This window comes from Saccopteryx bilineata, chromosome 7, assembly GCF_036850765.1.
Source record: "Saccopteryx bilineata isolate mSacBil1 chromosome 7, mSacBil1_pri_phased_curated, whole genome shotgun sequence".
Lineage (NCBI taxonomy): Eukaryota > Metazoa > Chordata > Mammalia > Chiroptera > Emballonuridae > Saccopteryx > Saccopteryx bilineata.
Window position 1 is genome coordinate 79,364,591 of NC_089496.1, and position 22,656 is coordinate 79,387,246.

General features: G+C 39.6%; 1 protein-coding gene and 1 pseudogene across 1 annotated transcript in view; one reads left to right on the forward strand and one right to left on the reverse strand.

Moving 5' to 3' along the window:
- BTAF1 (B-TFIID TATA-box binding protein associated factor 1) overlaps positions 1-22,656 on the forward strand; it is a 113,480-nt gene that overhangs the window by 3,321 nt on the left and 87,503 nt on the right. The window contains exons 2-3 of the mRNA XM_066238421.1: positions 13,180-13,303; positions 19,936-20,050. Coding sequence (XP_066094518.1) covers positions 13,180-13,303; positions 19,936-20,050 — 239 coding nt within the window. The remainder of the gene's footprint in view (positions 1-13,179; positions 13,304-19,935; positions 20,051-22,656) is intronic.
- On the reverse strand, positions 17,746-18,365 carry LOC136310665 (large ribosomal subunit protein uL24 pseudogene; annotated as a pseudogene).

Sequence of the window (22,656 nt, forward strand, 5' to 3'; positions counted from 1 at the left end):
TGTTCTCATCTCCTAATCTTTATCTCTGGAACATGTCTTTCTTGTGTTCCTCCGACCCCAAGTCTTGCTAATTCCAACCCTATGTTCTGGGTATAAGCCTATATATCAGTTTGTTCAGCAAGCCCTCTCTGGCATTACTTCAGCTGAGCTACTTACACTAATTTGTTCTTTTGTCAACCATCATATTTATCATACTTTGTAATTGATTGTTTCATTGTTCTTTCCCCTGCTTGGATTAATATAAACTCTGTGAGAGAAGGGAGTACACTGTATCTGGTCTTTCTATTCCCAGATGAGTGCCTGGCTCCTAGTAGGTGCTCAGTACATTTTTTTTATGTTTGTTTGGTTTACTTTTGTTTTTAAATGAGATTTTTGTTTTCTGTTTTTTAAGTGAGAGTGACAGAGATAAGAGACAGGGACAGTCAGACAGAAATGGAGAGAGATGAGAAGCATCAGTTCTTTTTTTTTTTTAATGTATTTTTTTCCAGTGTTAGAAGCAGGGAGGCAGTCAGTGCCCAACTGGGATCCACCTGGCATTCCTACCAGGGGGTGATGCTCTGCCCATCTGGGGCATTGCTCTGTTTCGGCGGGAGCCATTCTAGCGCCTGAGGCGGAGGCCATGGAGCCATCCTCAGTGCCCGGACCAGCTTTGCTCCAGTGGAGCCTAGGTTGTCAGAGGGGAAGAGAGGGAGAGGGGAAGGGTGGAGAAGCAGATGGGTGCTTCTCCTGTGTGCCCTGACTGGGAATCGAACCTAGGACTTCCACACGCTGGGCTAATGCTCTACCACTGAGCCAACCGGCCAGGACCAAGAAGCATTAGTTCTTCATTGCAGCTCCTTAGTTGTTCATTGACTGCTTTCTCTTATGTGCCTTGACCCAGGGGGCTCCAGCTGAGCCATTGACCACTTGCTCAAGCCAGCAACCATGGAGTCATGTCTATGATCCCACGCTCAAACCACTGACCCTGTGCTCAAGCTCGTAAGCCTGTGCTCAAGCTGGATGAGCCTGCACTCAGTCTAATGACTTAAAAGCGTTTTGAACCTGGATCCTCTGTGTCCCAGGCTGATGTTCTATCCATTACACCACCGCCTAGTCAGACCTTGTTTCTTGTTTTAATATCTGTCGTGATTTACTTATGTAAATATTTTCAGTGGAATATTTACTGGAAATATGTGGAATATTTCTGGTGTTTTTCAGGAGTGCTTCTGAGTTTAGCTATAGTTAAGCTGGAGCTATGAATATTGGCCAGGCTTTTAACTTAAAAAACATAATAAATATTATTAGAACTTTTTTTAAAGTTTATAGTTGGTACAATTCTGTGATAGTATGACATTTTAGAATGCAGATTGAGTATAAAGTAATCCTGCATTTTGTATGATAAAATTTTTTAGACCCTGCTTATAGTTTTTTTAAAGGCTTATAGTTTTACTGTACTTTAAATTGTAAGAATTGGCAAATTATGAAATGCATGATCACATCTTGATGTGTGGATGAGTTAAATCTTGGAAAAAAAGAAAACCCACCACACGCTTTTGGCTCTTTTTTTTTTTTTTAATTCAGTGAGAGGAGGGGAGGCAGAGACAAAGACAAACTCCTGCATGTGCTCTGACTGGGATCCACCAAGCAAGCCCCCTACAGGGGCATGCTCTGCCCATGTGGGACCATTGCTCCATTGCTCAGCAACCAACCTATTTTAGTGCCTGAGGCAAGGCCATGGAGCAGGGGTCGGGAACCTTTTTGGCTGAGAGAGTCATGAACGCCACATATTTTAAAACAGGGGTCCCCAAACTTTTTACACAGGGGGCCAGCTCACTGTCCCTCAGACCGCTGGAGGGCCGGACTATAAAAAAAAAACTATGAACAAATCCCTATGCACACTGCACATATCTTATTTTAAAGTAAAAAAACAAAACGGGAACAAATACAATATTTAAAATAAAGAACAAGTAAATTTAAATCAACAAACTGACCAGTATTTCAATGGGAACTATGCTCCTCTCACTGACTACCAATGAAAGAGGTGCCCCTTCTGGAAGTGCGGCGGGGGCCGGATAAATGGCCTCAGGGGGCCACATGTGGCCCGCAGGCCATAGTTTGGGGACCCCTGTTTTAAAATGTAATTCCGTGAGAACCATACAACGACTTGTGTACATTATGCATTATCCAATAAAAATTTGGTGTTGTCCCGGAGGACAGCTGTGATTGGCTCCATCCACCCGCAACCATGAACATGAGCGGTGGGAAATGAATGGATTGTAATACATGAGAATGTTTTATATTTTTAACATTATTATTTTTTTTGTTGAAGGTTTGTCTGCGAGCCAGATGCAGCCATCAAAAGAGCCACATCTGGCTCGTGAACCATAGGTTCTCAACTCCTGCCATGGAGCCATCTTCTGTGCCTGGGATAACTTGCTCCTCTGAGCCATGACTGTGTGTGTGTGTGGGGGGGGGGGGAGAGAGAAGCAAGAGGGTGAGGAGTGGAGAAGCAAATGAGTGCTTCTCCTGTGTGCCCTGACCAGGAATTGAACCTGGGACATCCATACACTCTACCACTAAGGCAACTGGCCAGGACCAACTTTGACTCTTTAAAACTGCAAGTACAATTACAGCATTTTGTGTTTGTTTCTGCAGCACATATACAATGATAACATTTTAAGTTCTCCATAAAATGCAGTGAAATATTACTGAAAAATGTATAATTCCTTTAGATCCTTAATAAAAGAGGCAGTATACAAATGTAGAAGTAGAGAACAATGTTGCCCTTTAAATGTAATGTTGGAAAATCAGCTAAACTCATTCACTAGCTACTTGATTTGCTCCTACAGAACCAAGCTCAGCAAAAAGACAAATTAGTGTGTTACAGCTTTCAGTGTTGTTTGCAAACAGTTGATGTCTCAATTGTTAAATCTTTGAATACTGCTAGTCTGTTTTGTGAGCTTTTCTCCCGGTATTATGTGTCACCTGCCAAGTTGGGATTGGGCCACCAACAATCAAGGCAGCCTTAAAAGAATTGTTAAGGGATATTATGCTCATTATAAAAGAAAGTAAATCTGTAGCATTGGTGGGTTCCATGCCTTGATACAGAATTTTTCTTTTTTTTAGAGAGCAAGAGAGAGAAAGACAGACAGGAAGGGAGAGAGATAAGAAGCATCACTTGTAATTGTGTCACTTTAGTTGTTCATTGATTGCTTCTCATACATGGCTTGATGCCCAAGCCAAGCCAGTGACCCCTTGCTCAAACCAGCATTCTTGGACTCAAGCCAATGGCTTTGAGCTCAAGCCAGCAACCCTGGGGTTTCAAACCTGGGACTTCGGCATCCCAGGGCGATGCTCTATTCCCTGCGCCACCACCAGTCAAGCAATACAGAATTTTTTAAGGTTGTTTTTGATATCTTTGCCTGTTTATGCCACAGTTGAATCAATTGACTGGAGTTTTACATTGACTGACTAATATGAACAGTTTTTCCTTGATCATGTAGAGAAAAAATATATAATGTAGAGAATTTTTCCTCAGTGATTTAAGCTATAAAGGTTCTTTTCTGAAATATCTAGGCAATAGTTATGATTTGACTACATTAGAAGCCATACCGTATATCTCTGATGTCATCCTTTGCATTTTTAAAATGTATTTATTTTAGAGAGAAAAGGAAGGAGGGAGAGAGAGAAACATCTATTTGTTGTCCTATTTATTTATACGTTCATTGGTTGATTCTTGTATGTGCCCTGACTGGGGATCAAATCCACAACCTTGACACCAGGATGATGTTCCATCCAACAGCACTACCCAGCCAGGGCCAAACGTTTGCATTTGTAAATGATGCAGTGTTCAGAAAAGATTCAGGAAAAAAATGGGAATATACCCTGTTTTGGAAGGAACAAATTGCTGTGTCTGAACAGAATTTTGCTTAGATTTGTTAATTCTCTCTGCACTGCTGATACTTCAGAGGAACATCGTTTCAATATCTGTTCTGCCAGATAAAAAGAAGTATCTTTATTTTATTAATTTAAAATTTTTTTTAGGTGAGAGGAAGGGATATAGTGAGATAGACTCTCACATACATCCCTGGGGCTGATGCTCAAATACTGAGCTATTTTTAGTGCCTGAGGCTGATGTGCTGGGACCAACCAAGTTATGCCTCATGCCTTAGCACCTAGGGCCATGCTTGCACAAATTGAGCCACTTGCTGCAGAAGGGAAGAGGGGGAGACATGGGAGAGGGAGGGAGGGAAAAGCAGATGGTTGCTTTTCCTGTGTGCCCTGACTGGGAATCGAACCCAGGACATCAATACACTGGGCTAATGCTCTATCCACTGAGCCACTTGCCAGGGCCAAAAAGAAGTTTTTGGGGTTTTTTTTTGTATTTTTCTGAAGTGAGAAGTGAGGAGGCAGAGAGACAGAGTCCCACATGCACCTGACCAGGATCCACCAGGGGGCGATGCTCTGCCCATCTAGGGCGTTGCTCCGTTGCAACCAAAGCCATTCTAGCACCTGAGGTAGAGGCCATGGAGCTGTCCTCAGCACCCAGGCCAACTTTGCTCCAGTGGAGCCTTGGCTATGGAAGGGGAAGAGAGAGATGGAGAGAAAGGAGAGGGGGAAGGGTGGAGAAGCAGATAGGCGCTTCTCCTGTGTGCCTGGGACTTCCACACGCCAGGCTGACGCTCTACCACTAAGTGAACTGTCCAGGGAAAAAAGAAGTTTCTTGATGTAAGGAAAGTTCCAGTGAATCATTTCTAATGACAGAAAAAATGCTAAAATGATCTTAATTAGTTGTAGGACAGCATGTGTCTCTTGTGTTTGCTATGTCTATTCCTCCTTTGCTGCTAATTTCAATTCATTATAGGATTAACAGAAGAGACTGTTATAAATTACATATAGTAGGTGCTCCATATCTGTAGGATTTTCATAAGTAGATTCAACAATTTGTGTAGCACGCACCTGGCCATACCCCTGGCTTTGCTGTGGTTTCACATCTTCATCTTCACCCTTGTGTTCTGTGTGGTATCTTAAGTTAATCTACTCTTTTGTTTAAGGAACATAACATTAAGATGGTTTCAAATTATTCACAGTATGAAATAGAAATTTTATTTGCATTTTAAAACATCAGTCTAGAGTATTTCTTAGAAGTTTTCTTCTAACTATAACTTTCTTGCTCAATAATAATATGTGGGACTTAGGACAGAGTTCATATCAGATATTTTCTTTATTTTCTATGTAACACAGAAAAGTAGGAATTCAAATAGTTTCTATTTTAAATTTTTGAGAGAGTAAGGGACAACGCTTCAACCAACTGAGCATCTGGCCAGGGCTTAGTATTTTATTAATTTTTAGAAAGAGAGAGGAAAGAAGAGGGAGGGGGGAGAAGGGAAACATTTGTTGTTCCACTCAGTTGTGCATATTTTGGCTGCTTCCTGTGTGTACCCTGACTGGGGAATGAAACCCACAACCTTGTTTCGGGATGACGCTCTTAACCGACTGAGCTAACCGGCCAGGGCTCTGTTTTAAATTTTAATGTACTTTTGCTAAATGTAAAAAATACATAACAAAATGGACAAACTTGACTGATTGTTCTCCATTAGTTAAAGTTACAAAGCCATTTGGTTGACCTGTCAAAATTTTTCAGAGATTAAGTTCATTATGAGAATATTGAGATTGGAAGTAGATTGAGGAAGTTATATTTTATAACATTTTTATTTCGTCCTCAAATGGCTTAGGAGTGGAAATGCAACATATACTTGTTTATTAATGATGAAGTAGTTCAAAACACATTGAAGTGGGCATAAGTAGTTTACAGTTATGAGTACGCAAAACAGAGTTTATTCTTGTATTTTTTTTTTTACTAATTATTGTATTATTTGTATTACAACTGTTTACCTGGTTTTGCCCATGCCTGTCTGATTTCTTTCAGTTTCTTTTGATGTCTTTGTGAAGTATCATAATGCAAAGAGGTAAAGAGAAGAGGGGTTAGATTGCAGTTGCCAGTATAATCTCTACAAACTTCCTGTACTTTTTCCAAAATCACAAATTGGTAAATAAAACAGAAGTCATGTCTTATGTAGCTATCTCTCTGAATTAAGATCCAAATTGCAAATGGGCCAGATTTCTTATCAATAGATTCATAAGTGGATATTGTAAAATGTAATTACCTTATGCTTTATTTAAATTATTCTTCTGTAGTCTTTGGTACCTTTCATTCAGTTGACATCTGTTACCTCTTTCTTCTCCATCTGTCTATCTTCAGAGAATGAAGAATGGCATTTTTTTCTACTAACTGTTCTGCAAGAGAAGGTTTAGCTGGAAGAAGTATCGTGGTAAGTACTGTGTTCCCTCAGTCAGCCCTTCTTTTAACTTCCTTTTTCTTCTGACCACCTAGCTTCCTTCAGGACTTCTCCCTCACCAAGGGCCCTGTCTCCCCTCCAACATAATACTGACCCTGTCTCAAGCCCTTGCCCCTCTCCCACCAGTTGACTATACCAGCCTTTTTAATTGTGGCCTGGCCTGATGCTTACCCTGCTTGCCTTAGAGCTGGCTCCCATGGGGTAACAGGTCAGACTGCCCTCTTGTCAGATCCAGGTCTGTGCATCCTTTTCTTCTTCCTTCTGCGTGATGTCTAATCTGCTGTCCTGGAGAGAGGAATGTAGAACTCCAAAAGGGGCTTTGAGTCAAGAGTGCCAAGGAAGTATTCTTGTGTCCCCATTCCTCTATTCAGGGAGGCATGTTTGGTTACCACCAACGTGGAAGATGTAAGAATAAACAGACCTGGAACTAGATGAGAGTGTGAGCTGATCTGCCACCCTTAGGGCATTTGACTAATGGAGGAGCACAGGTGACATGACATGGCATTGGGATAAAAGGCTTTGCAGAAAGGAGAGGCAAGAGGAACTGTGTGGCTGTGAGACAGATCAGCATTAGGTTAGAGAGGAGTGGAAGGTCTTTGGCCAGGCATGTGGTTCTAATGAAGCTAAGTAGCAGGGAACTAAAGGAAAGTTTAGGAGGGTGGAATTTATTGAAGGAATACAGTGCCTACTACATTGTCTCTTTCAAATTGCTGTTTGGAGCAGACATAACTGCCTTGATGTTCAGAATTCCAAAGTACTGCTATGCTGATCTTTTCACTAACTGAAACATTACTGTACCATTATTTCTGGTTTTTTAAATATATTTTTATGTGATATATATTTTGTAGATTAAGGATATTTCTCAAAGGAAACAAAAACATTGTAATAAAAAACTTTGCTTAAAAATGGTGCTTAAATTTGAACTTTCTTTATGTATGATTTTTTTTTTTTTAATTTTTGTATTTTTCTGAAGCTGGAAACGGGGAGAGACAGTCAGACAGACTCCCGCATGCGCCCGACCAGGATCCACCCGGCACGCCCACCAGGGGCGATGCTCTGCCCACCAGGGGGCGATGCTCTGCGACCAGAGCCACTCTAGTGCCTGGGGCAGAGGCCAAGGAGCCATCCCCAGCGCTCAGGCCATCTTTGCTCCAATGGAGCCTCGGCTGCGGGAGGGGAAGAGAGAGACAGAGAGGAAGGGGGGGGGGTGGAGAAGCAGATGGGCGCTTCTCCTATGTGCCCTGGCCGGGAATCGAACCCGGGTCCCCCGCACACCAGGCCGACGCTCTACCGCTGAGCCAACCAGCCAGGGCCTCTTTATGAATGATTTTAATTATAGTAAACACCAACTACTGAACTGTATTTAAGTACTGTGCAGAGACACTGTAAAGTGTTGTGGGGGACAAAAACAATCATTGAAGGAAGTGAAGCCTAATGAACTTAAGATATCATGTGACAACTCAATGTAAGAGATGCCATAAAACAAAGCATAATAAATATGGCCATTTAAGATGAGAATTCATGTGGATTTCAGAAGAGAAAGGAATCTCTATGGTTTAATGGCATGAGATGGTTTCAGTAGAGTGAAGGACTTTAAATCTTGATGGGAGGGAGCTAGCTGAAGAATTGAACCAAAAAAAGATTCCAAGTGGAGGCCCTGGCCGGTTGGCCCAGTGGATAGAGCATCAGCCTGGCGTGCAGATGTCCTGGGTTTGATTCCCGGTCAGGGCATATGTGAGAAATAACCACCTGCTTCTCTTCCTGTTACTCTCTCCCTTCTCTTTTTTCCGTCTCTGCCAGTGGCTCAATTGGTTCAAGCATCAGCCTCAGGGGCTGAGAATAGCTCGGTTGGTCCAGTGTCAGCCTCAGGCACTGAGGATAGCCCAGACAGGTGGATCCTGGTCCGGGTGCATGCAGGAGTTTATCTCCCCTTCTCTCACTTAAAGGAAAAAAAGATATTCCAAGTGGAGGAAACAGTATATACAAAATTATGAACACAAAAAAAGGTCTGTGTTTGGAAGATACTTATTTGTTTTTGATGGCTGTTTGATAGGTAAGGGTGAGCCTTTAAAATTGTGGGTGTGTGTGCGCGCGCATGTGTGTGTGCGCGCGCACCAGAGACAGAGAGGGACAGATAGGGACAGACAGACACGAAGGGAGAGAGATGAGAAGCATCAATTCTTCATTGCGGCTCCTTAGTTGTTCACTGATTGCTTTCTCATATGTGCCTTGACCAGGGAGCTATAGCAGACTGACTGACCCCTGCTCAAGCCAGCAACCCTGGGCTCAGTTGGTGAGCCTTGCTCAAACCAGATGAGCCTGCACTCAAGCCGGCAACCTCGGGACCTCGCATCTGGGTCCTCCACTGCCCAGTTCGATGCTCTATCCACTGCGCCACCGCCGGGTCAGGCTGAGCCATTACAATTTTTAGAAAGCCCTCGCTGGGTAGGTCAGTTGGATAGAGCGTCATCCCAATATGCCAAGGATGCGTGTTCTGCACTCCCTGGTCAAGATTACATACAAAAATTAACCAATGGATGCATAGATGAGTGGAACAACAAATTGATGTTTCTCTCTCTGTCCCTTCCTCTCTTTTTCTAGGGGAAAAAAATCAATAAAAATAAAAATTTTAGAGTAAGGTAGTAATTTGATCAAAAGGTGTTTTAGGAAGTAAATCTGGCCGTAAGATCACATTAGTTAGTATGGGGTTATGCTCACCAGGCAGTTGGAAGTGTGGCACTAGAGCTTCCAGATGGGCCAGATTTAGGAATTACTTATACTGTGTTATAGTTTCAACAGATAATACTGTTTCCTAAGAGAGAAAATGCCAAGAGATGAGCAGCTAAGGACTGAATCTGGGAGAATGTTCACATTAAGAGTAGGGAAACCAAGGAAAGAATTGAGTTCAGAGAAGAATAGGGTAATAAAATGTTGTGGAAATTTAGAAAAGAAGTATTTTAAGAATGGGGTATTTGCTGGTATCAGATATCATAGAAGAATCAAGAAAATCGGATTTACAAAATAATTGGATTTGGATCTTTTCATATGAAGTTTCTGCTTTCTGTTACAAAAAGCAAAGCTGGCCAAAAGTGCATCGGTGACTTTTAGGTGTACTATTTCTGTAATAGAGGATTAGAAACTTGACTGATTGATAAGAATTAAGTTGTGTATGCTGAGGAAACAAGAGGTGATTTTAAACCCTGTTTCAAACTACTTGGCAGTAAAAAGAAAGTGTTCCAAAAGATGGAGGTCCGGGCGTTTATTTTCTCACTAGTGGCAGCCGTCTGCATATTTGAAGACAGAAGGGAATGGATTAATAAGGCAATGATTTAAGCTATTGGAGAAAGATAATTGAGGATAGAAGGGGATAGTATCAAGAAAATGGGACAATATCTAAGTTGTCAAGAGTGCGGACTGTCATTTCTTCTGAAATAGAAAAAGACTGTAAATGTAAAAGCCCATCTTTAGCAGTAGTGAGGAAAGAACTTGAGACCATTTGTGGTCCATAGCCTGGAGATCTATCAACTCGGTGAAGTAGTCCATTCCTTTTTAAGGAATAAGGAATGGTAATTGGGACTTGAGGAATATAGAAATGACTGGGGAAAACTTTGAAAAATGTCAATTTTCTCTTTTTACACATGAATTTATAAACAGCTTAGTTTTGCCACTTCCTTAGAGTGTTCATTTTGTGGCCAGCTTTGCTTTTTGGTAACAAAAAGCAGAAACTTAATATGGAAAAGAAACTACAAAGTAGCTAAAATCTTTGTAGTGGTCTAAGGAACTTGGCATTACTAAATGGTATAATGGGAAAGTCCTGGGTCTATGTAAACTATATGTATAATAGAAAGCCGTATTGTTTTAAAGAGTACATGCAGCACGTACAGTTATAAGTCCACTGTAGCATAAATATATTCTTTATAGTGAAACTTACTTAATTTTTGATAATTTTGCCTGCCATAGCTATAGAAGAGTTAAATGAATGTTTGTCCTGATACTTACAGAAAGCAGTTTCTAGATTAAATTTTATTTTTCACAAATTTCTTTTCATTGAGCACAGGCATTCAAAATAATGGGGTCATGGCAACATGCAGCAGATATTTGTTTGTTCAGACAGGATTCTTACAAACTTTAACATTGCAACCACTTTTAAGATGAAAATAAAGGGTATGCTGAGAGTTATGTGTGGGATAAGTATGGGAAATCATTTTCTGGGGATGAGGATTGGGTCTGATTTAGTCTTAGAACTTTTTTAAGAACACTGTCAGAAAAAAATTATTTTCTTTTTGTTCCACTATCTCTCTGAATCACTGTTCACCAAAGCCTGTAGCAAAAATTGATAAATGAATGAGTCAAGACAAATATTTAGATAGCATTGAATGAATAAGGTGGGATATGTCTGTGTAAAGGATATAAAGTAAAATTTTGCATGTCTTATAAAAATTTCTTTACAATTAATTACTTTGTGTGCTAGTCAGTATATTGAAAGCAAAAACTATGTTGTACTGCTTTTTTTATGCGTCACTGGCTTTAATTGCTTCAAATAATTTTGTTATTATGTCCTTCTGACCTACCCTTAACTGCAAAATTTGAACCTTGCCTCTTAGTATATTGTTCTGAAGCAGTTTGTTCTTAGCTTCTTGACAGAAAAAGATCTATTTTAGTTATATTTCTCGCTAGTTGTAAAGATTTTGTACTTATTAATGACTGACTAATTTGAAATACTACCAGAAAAAAGAGAACAAAAAACAAAAACCCTGCCCATTTCATTTGCTCCCTTAGAGGTTTATCTTATAAAAGGCTCTCAGAGCTTTGCTTTGGGATTTTTTTAGCTCTTTATGAAAGAAAAAGAATCCCAGATGTCACATATGAGTCTCTTTACAGTTTATTAATGCTTAATGCAGACGATTAGCTTTGGGACCTTGCTTTCTATCTCTTCTTCATTAGATAAAATTTGGAGATATATTCACTAAATCTGCCCTTGTATAGAATTGTATAGGGCACAATCATTATAACCTTGCCCCTTGTCACCCTCCACCTTGTTTAAAGTACATATTTATTTATTCCTATATATGAAGCACATTTCTTTCATTACTTGTGGCATCTACTGTGCCTTATTAAGCTTGATTAGTAGTGTGATGGAGGGGTTATACCAGTATGTATGTGAACAGCTATGGTAGTTACTTGTGACTTTCTTTCTAAAACCCTAGGATCTTCCTATATGCCTACAACGAAGTAACACAGTTTTCCATTTCCCCCCACTTGTTGCAGGTTTAAGGCATTGTAATTTTATTCCAAACTTTATCTGTCAGTGGGATTTGAACCATGTTACGTTGTGTTATATGCCTTTATAAACTCTTTCCTCAGATCTTACTTATTGCCATTTCTGTCACTTACATTCACTCCCAACTTTCTGCTGAACTTCAGACCAACTATCCTTTTTCGTCTCTCCTTGCTATCCTTTCCTTACCACTAGTAAACTTGTCATCTTTTCTTACATTTCCTCATTAGTTCTTCCCATTCCTTTTAATGACATCTTCATTTTCTAAGATTTAGAATCTCAGAATCTTTTTATTAACATCTTATTTGATTACTATACCATATGTGATTTATTTCTGTAGCATTTCTTCCAACCTCTTTTTAGTCTTGCCATGATTATAGTTCAGGTCTATACTTTTAGTCTTAAGTTCTCTAAAAGTTTCATTCCATTTTATTTCATGCTTTACACTGCTACCAGATTAGTCTTTCAAAAAAATAGCTCCAGCCTGACCAGGTGGTGGCACAATGGATAGAGTATCATTGATCTGGGACACTGAGGATGCAGGGTCAAAACCCTGAGGTTGCCGGCTTGAACGCGGCTCACCAGCTTGAGCCCAGAGGTCCCTGGCTTGAGCCCAAGGTCACTGGCTTGAATAGAGGGTCACTGAGTTGGCTGGAGCCTCTCCCCCAGTCAAGGCACATATGAGAAAGCAGTCAATGAACAACCAAAGTAATGGAACTGAGTTGATGCTTCTCATCTCTCCCTCCCTGTCGGTCTGTCCTTCTCTGTTTCTCTCGCTAAAAAACAAAAACAGAAAACTATAGCTCCAGCCTGACCTGTGTGGTGCAGTGGATAAGGTGTTGACCTGGAATGCTGAGGTCGCCAGTTAAAAAACAAACCAACCCTGCGCTTGCCCATCAAGGCATGTACCTGAAGCAACTACTCTGAGTTGATGCTTCCCATCTTCCCCACACCTCCCTTTCTCTCTCTCTCTCTCTCTCTCTCTCTCTCTCTCCCCCCTCCCCCCGCTAAAATCAATAAGTAAAATTAAAAAAAAAAAAAAAAAAAAAGCAGCTCCAGTTCCATCCCTTTCTTAATCCAAGATCTTCATGGTTGAACTCCACATTCAAAGGTATCCACACTAGGGCTCTAGCTACTTTTAAGCTGTATCTCCCACCATTCTTTTAAATGTACTCTGAATTACAATCAAGCTGTTAGTCACTGCCTTAATACAGTCTTCCTTTTCTTATTGCTGTGTTGTTATTCTGTCTTTCAGGTGTCTCTCACCCTTCCCCTTTTACCACCTCAATTTTACCAGTATTGAACTCTTATTCCACCATCATGGTCCTTCTCATATACCATTTCTTTTATGAAGCCTTTGCAGTATTGCTCAGTTGCGGATATAGTATTTGCTTTCTCTGTTCCCACTCCTTAAAAGCACCTTGGACGTCTTTTCTGACATTATTTTCTTGTAGTCTACCCTGCAATCCTAGTATAGGTCTGTGTTCCCAGATGCTTGGTACATTTATTGACTCATATGGGAAAACATGTTTCAGAATAACCATTATATTTTTGTTGTTTTAGGCTTGACCGTCTTTTTATCTTACTGGATACTGGCACCACTCCAGTTACAAGAAAAGCTGCTGCACAACAGCTTGGAGAAGTGGTAAAGCTTCATCCCCATGAACTAAATAACCTCTTAGCTAAAGTAAGAACTCTTTCTTTTTTCTGAAGTATAATACAGTTGTGGAAATTTGTCCATGAATAGGAACATAAAAGTAAAGACAGAAATTGTTTTATTTAGTAACAGCATGTGGTCTTAAAATTCTGTTAAATATCTTAACATTTATCCAAATATTTAAAATTCTTTGTAATTTTTTAAAAATTTAGTTTGTTGCAAGATTTAAAATACATATATTTTTTGCATCAAGTTAAATGCGTAAGGAATTGGGTAGCATAAAACCGTCACCTGTGGTACAGATCTGAGTCTGACTCAGTTTGGTAACGAACTAAGTTTAAGTTGTTAATCTACACCAAAAAATGTATTTTTTGCCAGTCTAACCAAAAAATAGGTATAATTTTGATTGATTAATAATGGTAATTATGTACCCTTTTTGCTTAAAAGCGATTTTTAAAAAATTAGGTACCTATTATATATATAGGGATTTCTGGTACCAAGATTAACCAGTCAGACGCAATCTTAGGCAGTGTGACTAGTAAGATACAACTCTATTATATGACCTCTATATTTATGGTTCAAGACAGGGCATTCACACCAGATGGCTATTGTTGTGTTGGCTGTTGTCATGTTTTCATTTGACAAGCTAAGGCAAAAAAAGGTCAGTGTCCCTGACTAAATAGTCAGAGTTTGCATGTTTAAAAAATTCTTGCGGCACAGAGGTTGAAATCGCTGATCTAGTTTGTTAGTGGTCTAACTTGTTCTTAACAGCTAATAATTACATCATAATTGGCAGTCTTCAAATGGATAAGTATTCATGGGCAATGACTAAAATATATGAGAAGCTGGTTGTCATTACATTCTTAGTTATCAGCTTTTTGTCTGCTCTGGTGGATCAGTGTTTTTATAATTCTACCCCATGTTCTTTCCTTAAGCAATGGCTATATTTTCACTGAACTCTGGGCTTGTAGAATTGTGCCTGTATGATAGTAAGCAGCACATTCCATGTGTTTATTTTCCTGGCATGCAAAGTAAAAACAAAGTGCTTGAGGGGAGGAGAGAATAAGGAATAGGTCAGGGGAGCAATATGATAGCCTGGACATTGGAAGCCCAAGATACCTCTCTTCCTGCTGGTTTTAGCCCCGTTTTTCAATCTCACTTGTCCCTCCCTAACTCTTAGGAGTAGACATTCTAAGCCCTTTGTTAAGATATGTAAATCAGTACTAAATGGTTTCTACCATAAAGGCTAACAATGACTCTTTTTCTAATATATTCCCTGGTTAGATATTATTAAGAACTTAAAAAAATTTTTTTTTAGAGATGAAATTTAAAGGGATGACATTGGTCCATAGAAGGGGTCGGGAACCTATGGCTCACGAGCCAGATGTGGCTCTTTTGATGGCTGCATCTGGCTCGCAGACAAATCTTTTTTTTTTTTTTTTTTTTTTTTGTATTTTTCTGAAGCTGGAAACGGGGAGAGACAGTCAGACAGACTCCTGCGTGTGCCCAACTGGGATCCACCCAGCACGCCCACCAAGGGGCAACGCTCTGCCCACCAGGGGGTGATGCTCTGTCCCTCCAGGCGTAGCTCTGTTGCGACCAGAGCCACTCTAGCGCCTGGGGCAGAGGCCAAGGAGCCATCCCCAGCGCCTGGGCCATCTTTGCTCCAATGGAGCCTCGCTGCGGGAGGGGAAGAGAGAGGCAGAGAGGAAGGAGGGGGGGGTGGAGAAGCAGATGGGCGCTTCTTCTGTGTGCCCTGGCTGGGAATCAAACCCGGGACTTCTGCATGCCAGGCCGACGCTCTACCACTGAGCCAACCAGCCAGGGCCTCACAGACAAATCTTTAATAAAAAAATAATAATGTGCCTGACCAAGTGGTGGCGCAGTGGATAGAGCGTCGGACTGGGATGCAGAGGACCCAGGTTCGAGACCCAGAGGTCGCTAGCTTGAGCGCGGGCTCATCTGGTTTGAGCAAAAGCCCACCAGCTTGAACTCAAGGTCGCTGGCTCCAGCAAGGGGTTACTCGGTCTGCTGAAGGCCCGCGGTCAAGGCACATATGAGAAAGCAATCCATGAACAACTAAGGTGTTGCAACACGCAATGAAAAACTAATGATTGATGCTTCTCATCTCTCTCCGTTCCTGTTTGTCTGTCCCTGTCTATCCCTCTCTCTGACTCACTCTCTGTTTCTGTAAAAAATATAAATAAATAAATAAAATAAATAATAATAATAACATTAAAAATATAATACATTCTCATGTATTACAATCCATTCATTTCCTACCACTCATGTTCATGGTTGTGGGTGGCTGGAACCAATCATAGCTGTCCTCCGGGACAACACCAAATTTTTATTGGATAATGTGTAACGTACATGGGTCGTTGTATGGCTCTCGCGGAATTACATTTTAAAATATGTGGCGGTCATGGCTCTCTCAGCCAAAAAGGTTCCTGACCCTGGTCCATAAGAACACATAGGTTTCAGAACTTTCTAACTAAGATGTTGGAGAGACAGTGATTTGACCTCATATTAGGAGTCATTCTAGGCAATGTTATACTCATGTAAGGTGGAGGGATAGCGGAGCGTACTTGTTTCTTTTCATCCCAAGGGAAGAGAGGAGAACTGAATGGGCTGTCTGGAAACAATGAACGAGACTAATCTGTGCTGAACCGAGAAAAGGTTGCAGCCTCCCAAGTGAGTTCTGGTCTTTGTAACCGAGACCCCAGCATATGGCTGCCAACAGACAATTCCAAAAGAGGCAGTTTGTCTTTAGCACCTTCTTACCACGTATCCTCTTTTCTCTTTCTTCAGTGTTTTTCTGTTGCCTTTCAGTTTTGTTTTTTAGCTTTATTGAAATACAATTGACATAGAGTAGAGTTGGCCCACGTAAAGTATACAATTCAGTGAGTTTTTATTGTATTCATAGATATGTGCAACCATAACCACAATCTAATTTTAAAACATTTTTATCTCCCCCAAAATAAGCCTCATGCCCATTATCAGTCACTCTTCATCACTCCCCCTCCCATACCCTGTCCTAGGCAACCACTGATGTAGTTTCTGTCTATAGATTTGCCTATTCGGAACATTTTATGTAAATGTGTGGCCTTTTGTGACTGGTTTCTTTCACTTAAAATAATACTTTTAAGGTGCTTTCATACTGTGCATGTCTCATTACTTCCTTCCTTTTTAATACCAAATACTATTCTGTTGTATGGATATGGGTATACTATTGATATATGGGTATACCACACCTTATTTGTCTGTTCATCAGTTTGGGTTTCCACTTTTTGGCCTATGATGAAAATGCTACTATGTAAATCCATGTGCAGGTTTTTATGTAGATGTATGTTTTCATTTCTCTTGGATATATACCTGGAGTAAAATTGTTGAGTTATCTGGTGATTATGTTTAACTTCATGAGGAACTGCCAGATTGTTTTCCAAATTGGCTCCACTGTTTTACATTCCCAACAGCAGTGTATGAGATCTGATTTCCCCACATCCTTGCCAGAACTTGTTATTAACTAACTTTGATTATATCCACACTAGTGAGTGTAGAGTGGTATCTCATTGAACTTTTTTTTTTTTTTTTTTTGTATTTTTCTGAAGCTGGAAACGGGGAGAGACAGTCAGACAGACTCCCACATGCGCCCCACCGGGATCCACCTGGCACGCCCACCAAGGGGCAATGCTCTGCCCACCAGAGGGCGATGCTCTGCCCCTCCGGGGGGGTTGCTCTGTCGCGACCAGAGCCACTCTAGCGCCTGGGGCAGAGGCCAAGGAGCCATCCCCAGCGCCCGGGCCATCTTTGCTCCAATGGCGCCTCAGCTGCATGAGGGGAAGAGAGAGACAGAAAGGAAGGAGAGGGGGAGGAGTGGAGAAGCAGATTGACGCTTGTCCTGTGTGCCCTGGCTGGGAATCAAACCCGGGACTTCTGCACGCCAGGCCAACGCTCTACCACTGAGCCAACTGGCCAGGGCCTCATTGAACTTTTGATTTGCATTTTCCTGATGACTAATGATGTTGAACATCTTTTCATGTGTTTATTGACCATTGATCATAGCTTTTGGAGAACTGTATATTCAGATCCTTTGCCTGTTTTTTTTTTCTTCATTTTAAAGGTTGTTTGTTTTTAGAGAGATAAAGAGACAGGAAGGGAGAGAGCTGAGAAGTATCAACCTGTAGTTGTGTCACTTTAGTTGTTCATTGTGTGCTTCTTATGCGTGCCTTGACCAGGGGCCTCCAGCCAAGTCAGTGACTCCTTTTTCAAGCTAGCGACCTTGGGCTCAAGCCAGTGACCATGAGATCATATCTGTGATGCCACGCTAAAGCTGGTGAGCCTGTGCTCAAGCCCACAACCTTGGGGTTTCGAACCTGGGTTCTCAGTGTCCCAAGTTGACACTCTTATTCACTGTGCCACCACCATCAGGCCATTTTAAGTACTTAATGGAAGTCGTATATATGATTACTTTATTCCTGCATCTTCTCAATTGGTTCTTCCTGGTACTTGCCCTTTTCCTTTCCTACTTGGTGGGATTTGGCTTCATATTCCAGGATCTTTTTGTCATCTATGTCCAGTTTTAGTCAACTGATAATCACTTTGTGAGGGTGAATGCCCACATGAACAGTTGTACCATTTATTAGCTTTCTCCTGTTGCACTTGTTTAATGTAGATGACATATTTCTTCCTGTAAACTTGGACTACTTTGCCATCCTTTGTAATACCCTTGCATGACCTGAACTTTATTGTATTTTCGAATGGGCATGGATCAAATATTGTACTTCTGTCTCAGCTCTTTGAAATGAGATGATGACATCATTTTCTTGTAAATATGGGAAGGTTCATTGAAATGACTTTTGTGGTTCTTAATCAGCTCAGAAGTCACAAAAGGAGTGAACTTCCTTTTGACTGCTGGTGCTTCTACAGTGGCTGCAAAGACTTCTTTGTTTTTAAAGTGAAATAGTTTTTTTATTATTGAGTTGTAAGATTTCTTTATATATTATATACACTTATTGATATCCTTGAAGCACAAAAGTTATTAATTTTGATGAAGTCCATTTTTTTTAACATTACTTGTGCTTTTAGTCATACCTAAGAAACCCTTGCCTAATCCAATGTGACAAAGATTTACCCCTATGTTTTCTATTTTTTAAAAAAAATTATTGATCTTAAAGAGAGGAGGAGAAGAGCTAGCAAGAGAGAAACATCAATCCGTTCCACTTATTTATGCCTTTCTTAGCTGTATGTGCATTGGCTGGAGATTGAACTTGCAACCTCAGTGTATCATATGACACTAACCAACTGAACTATCTGTTCATCACTAACCCTGTATTTTCAGAATTTAATAGTTTTTAGCTCTTAAAGCTCTTAGGCTTATGGCCCATTTTGAGTTAGTTTTTCTGTATGGTGTGAGGTAGGGATTCAAAATAATTATTTTGTTTTGCCCCAGCACCATTTATTGATAAAAACAACGCTTTACCCATTGAATTGTTTTGGTACTCTTGTTAAAAATCAGTTGACCATAGACACGTAATATTGTTTCTGGACTCTCAATTCTCTCCCATTAACTTATATATCTGTTCTTTTGCCAGTATCACACTGTCTTGATTATTTTTGCTTTGTAATAAGTTTTGAAATCAAGAAAAAATCTGCCAGTTCTATTCTTTTCAAGATTGTTTTGGTTATCTTTAAGTTCCTTGCATTTCCATATAAATTTTAGAATCTACTTATTAATTTCTATAAAAAAGCCATCTGAGATTTTAACAGTATTGTGAATCTTTTGTAATTTTTAGTATTCAAGTCTTGTACTTCTTTTGTTAAATTTATTGTTTTATAATTTTTTTGTTTTTTAAGTATATTTTTAGTGAGACAGAGAGAGTCAGGAAGACAGTAAGGGAGAGAGATGAGAAGCATCAACTCATAGTTGCATCACTTTAGTTGTTCATTGATTTCTTCTCATAAGTGCCTTGGCAGGTAGAGGGTGCTCAAGCAAAGCCAGTGACCTTTGGGCTCAAGCCAGTGACCCATGGGATCATGTCAGTGATTCAGTGCTCAAACTGGAGACCTCAGGATTTCAGACCTGGGACCTCAGCATCCCAGGTTGACCACCACTGATTAGGCAGGATTTTCTAGTTTTTGATTTTTTTTAAATTTAATTTTTAGGTTGCTTATTGCAAGTTTATAGAAACACCATTGATTTTTTTTTGTATATTGTTCTTCTTGCAGTCTTATTAAACTCATTTATTATTTGCTAGTTTTTATAACTTTTTGCATTAAATAATGAGACTTAATAATGTAGTTTGCTTTTTAGCATGTTTAAAGCTAAGTTAGTTTTCAAATGCACTTAGGGAACTTTTTTTTAATGTTTATTGATTTTAGAGAGAGAAGGAAGAGAGGAAGAGAGAGGCAGGAACCTCTCTCTCCTGCTAAGGGAACTTTTAATAAAACAATACTTATTTCCTTTTTTTAAGTTGTAGTGATATTTCCTGTGAATTATATAATCTTATAAATAGTGTCAATAATTTCAGGATGTTTTATATAAATTTGAGGGCTGCTAAATTATAAATTAATAACATGAAAATTTGTCTTTTTCAGTACTGGCTGCCTTGAACAAACAACAAATTTTGGTAAATAACTATTGTGTTTTACAATTTTTTAAGGTGTTGATATACTTACGGAGTACAAATTGGGACACTCGGATAGCAGCAGGCCAAGCTGTTGAAGCTATAGTGAAAAATGTACCTGAGTGGAATCCAGTGCCAAGAACCAAACAAGGTGCTCTTAAGTGGAAAAATTGTTTGCAGTAAAAACTAACTCTAGAATTTACTATACATTTTATCTTTTAGTAATTTTAATTTTAATCTGATTAAAAATTAAATTAAGCTTAATTTTCATGCTTTTAAAGGTGTAGGCTTGTCAAGAAATGACATTGAATAAGGTGATTTTCAGATTATTAATTCTACATTATACTTGATCTGTGGAGGTGTGGAGATTATTACTTCCTGAAGAAATTTATGTTCTGAAAACTAATATCAAATTAATACAAAATAAATATTTGAAACAGTCTTTTTGTTGTTGGTGGTAGAAGAATAGTGTGATTATTTTCTAATTTAAGCAAAATTATGCATGGATGTTTGGATGGGTATGTCTGATTTTTTTATGTGTCCTTTAGATGTCTTATAGTGGAAATTATTTTTCTGACTTCATGTAATGATATTTACAAATGAGTATATCCTTTTAAAAATGTGTAAAAGAGCACATTTTAATTTAGTGAAAATTTAATATGGTGCAACTGGGTTTCATTTTCAAGTCACTTTGATAATATCACTTTTATCATAAGTCTTTGCTTGTCTAAAATTTTTTCTTTAATTTGCTGGCACATATTATTTTGAGTGATTATGTTAATTTGTCTTTTCTCATCAAATGAAATATATAACCAGAATAAATTATAACTTGTTTTTAGAAAAGAACTTTTCCAGCATTTTATTCCTGATTAATCTATATATAGAAATGTTAGAACTTGCACTCTTTTTTACAAAACTTACTAAATTAGTTATGCTGGCATTAAAATTTATGGCAAGGTTGCTTATCATAAGTAGAAGAGTTAAAATATTTGTAGTAGTTCTTTTTTTTTTTCTTTTGTATTTTTCTGAAGTGAGAAGCGGTGAGGCAGAGAGATGGACTTCCACATGCGCTGGACTGGGATCCACCTGGCATGCCCACTAGGGGCAGTGCTCTACCTTCTGGGGCATTGCTGCGTTGCAACTGGAGCCATTCTAGCTCCTGAGGCGGAGGCCATAGAGCCACCCTCAGCACCTGGGCCAACTTTTGCTCCAGTGGAGCCTTAGCTGTGGGAGGGGAAGAGAGAGAGAGAGAAAGACAAGGGGGAAGGGTGGATAAGCAGATGAGCGCTTCTCCTGTGTGCCCTGACTAGGAATCAAACCCAGGACTTCCTCATGCCAGGCTGACACTCTACTGCTGAGCCAGCTGGCCAGAGCCTATAGCAGTTGTTTTTTTGTTTTTTAAAATAAAATAGATTTTTATTTATTCAAAATGCTTATGTTTAAACTAACTGAAATTAAAAATGATCTCTTTTGCCAATAAAGTTAGCATCTAAAACTGTTACTATAGCAGTTCTTTTTAAGTCAAGCAATTATACTTTAGTTTACAGATGAATTATATGTAAATTCCAGCTAAACAAACCAGTGAACAATTACAATATATTTTCTTTTTATTTTTATTTTTTACAGTATGTTTTAAATTTTATAATGGCATAGGCTTTTTGGGGAGGAATACAAAACATTTTGTAGCTATTTTTAGTTCTCCTCGGATATAATTTTAGCAGTTTACCCAAGGATTATTATCATTTGCTTTATATTATGAGAAGTGAGTTCTGTGAGTAAGTAGTTGCTTTGTGTCCCAAGTATTCCTCAGGTATAGGGAGGGATGATGCTTATTAGTTTTATTTATGAATATATTCTGTGAATATGTTTATCTTCTAATTTAGCACTATAATAAACTCACATTCTTACTGTGGTATTTTTAAACAGTTTAATGGTAAGTGGAGACAGCATAATATTTAACATACATATTTCAAAATGAGGATAGCCCTGGCCGGTTGGCTCAGTGGTAAAGCGTTGGCCCAGCATGTGGAAGTCCCAGGCTCGATTCCGGTCAGGGCCCACAGAAGAAGGGCCCATCTGCTTCTCCACCATTCCCCTTCTTCTTTCTATCTCTCTCTTCCCCTCCTGCAACTAAGGCTCCATGGGAACAAAAGTTGGCCCGGACACTGAGGATGGCTCCATGGCCTTCGCCTTAGGCGCTAGAATGGCTCTGGTTCTAACTGAGCAACGCCCCAGATGGGCATACCCCCTGTTGGGCATGCTGGGTGCATCCCGCTTGGGCACATGCGGGAGTCTGTCTGAAGCGCCACCCCCACCCCCGCCACTTCTCACTCGAAAAAATTCCAAAAAAAAGAAAATGGAGGTGTATTTTTTCATAAAACATTGTGCTTTTGTAGTCGAAAACAACTATACATACACCCACTAGAATTCTGATAGTTTGTAAGTGGGAAGCTACCAACTAAATGGTTTATTTGTAAATAACTAAAATAATCATAAATAAATCCACAGTAGCTTTTTACTTCCTTTACCTTTCACTTTTCTTAAAATATAAGGTCTACCGGAAAGTTCTTTCCGTTTCTATCACAAGTTTCGACACGTAAGCACATGTTTATTTGGCGCATGTGTGCCTCTATTTTTATCACTTAATGTATATATACTAATGTAGCAAATTAACTAAATCAAAGTTGATTCATGTTAGTCTTATGTGTGAAGCGATAGTGTACCCATGGCTACTGATAAAGTTCATTTACGCCATTG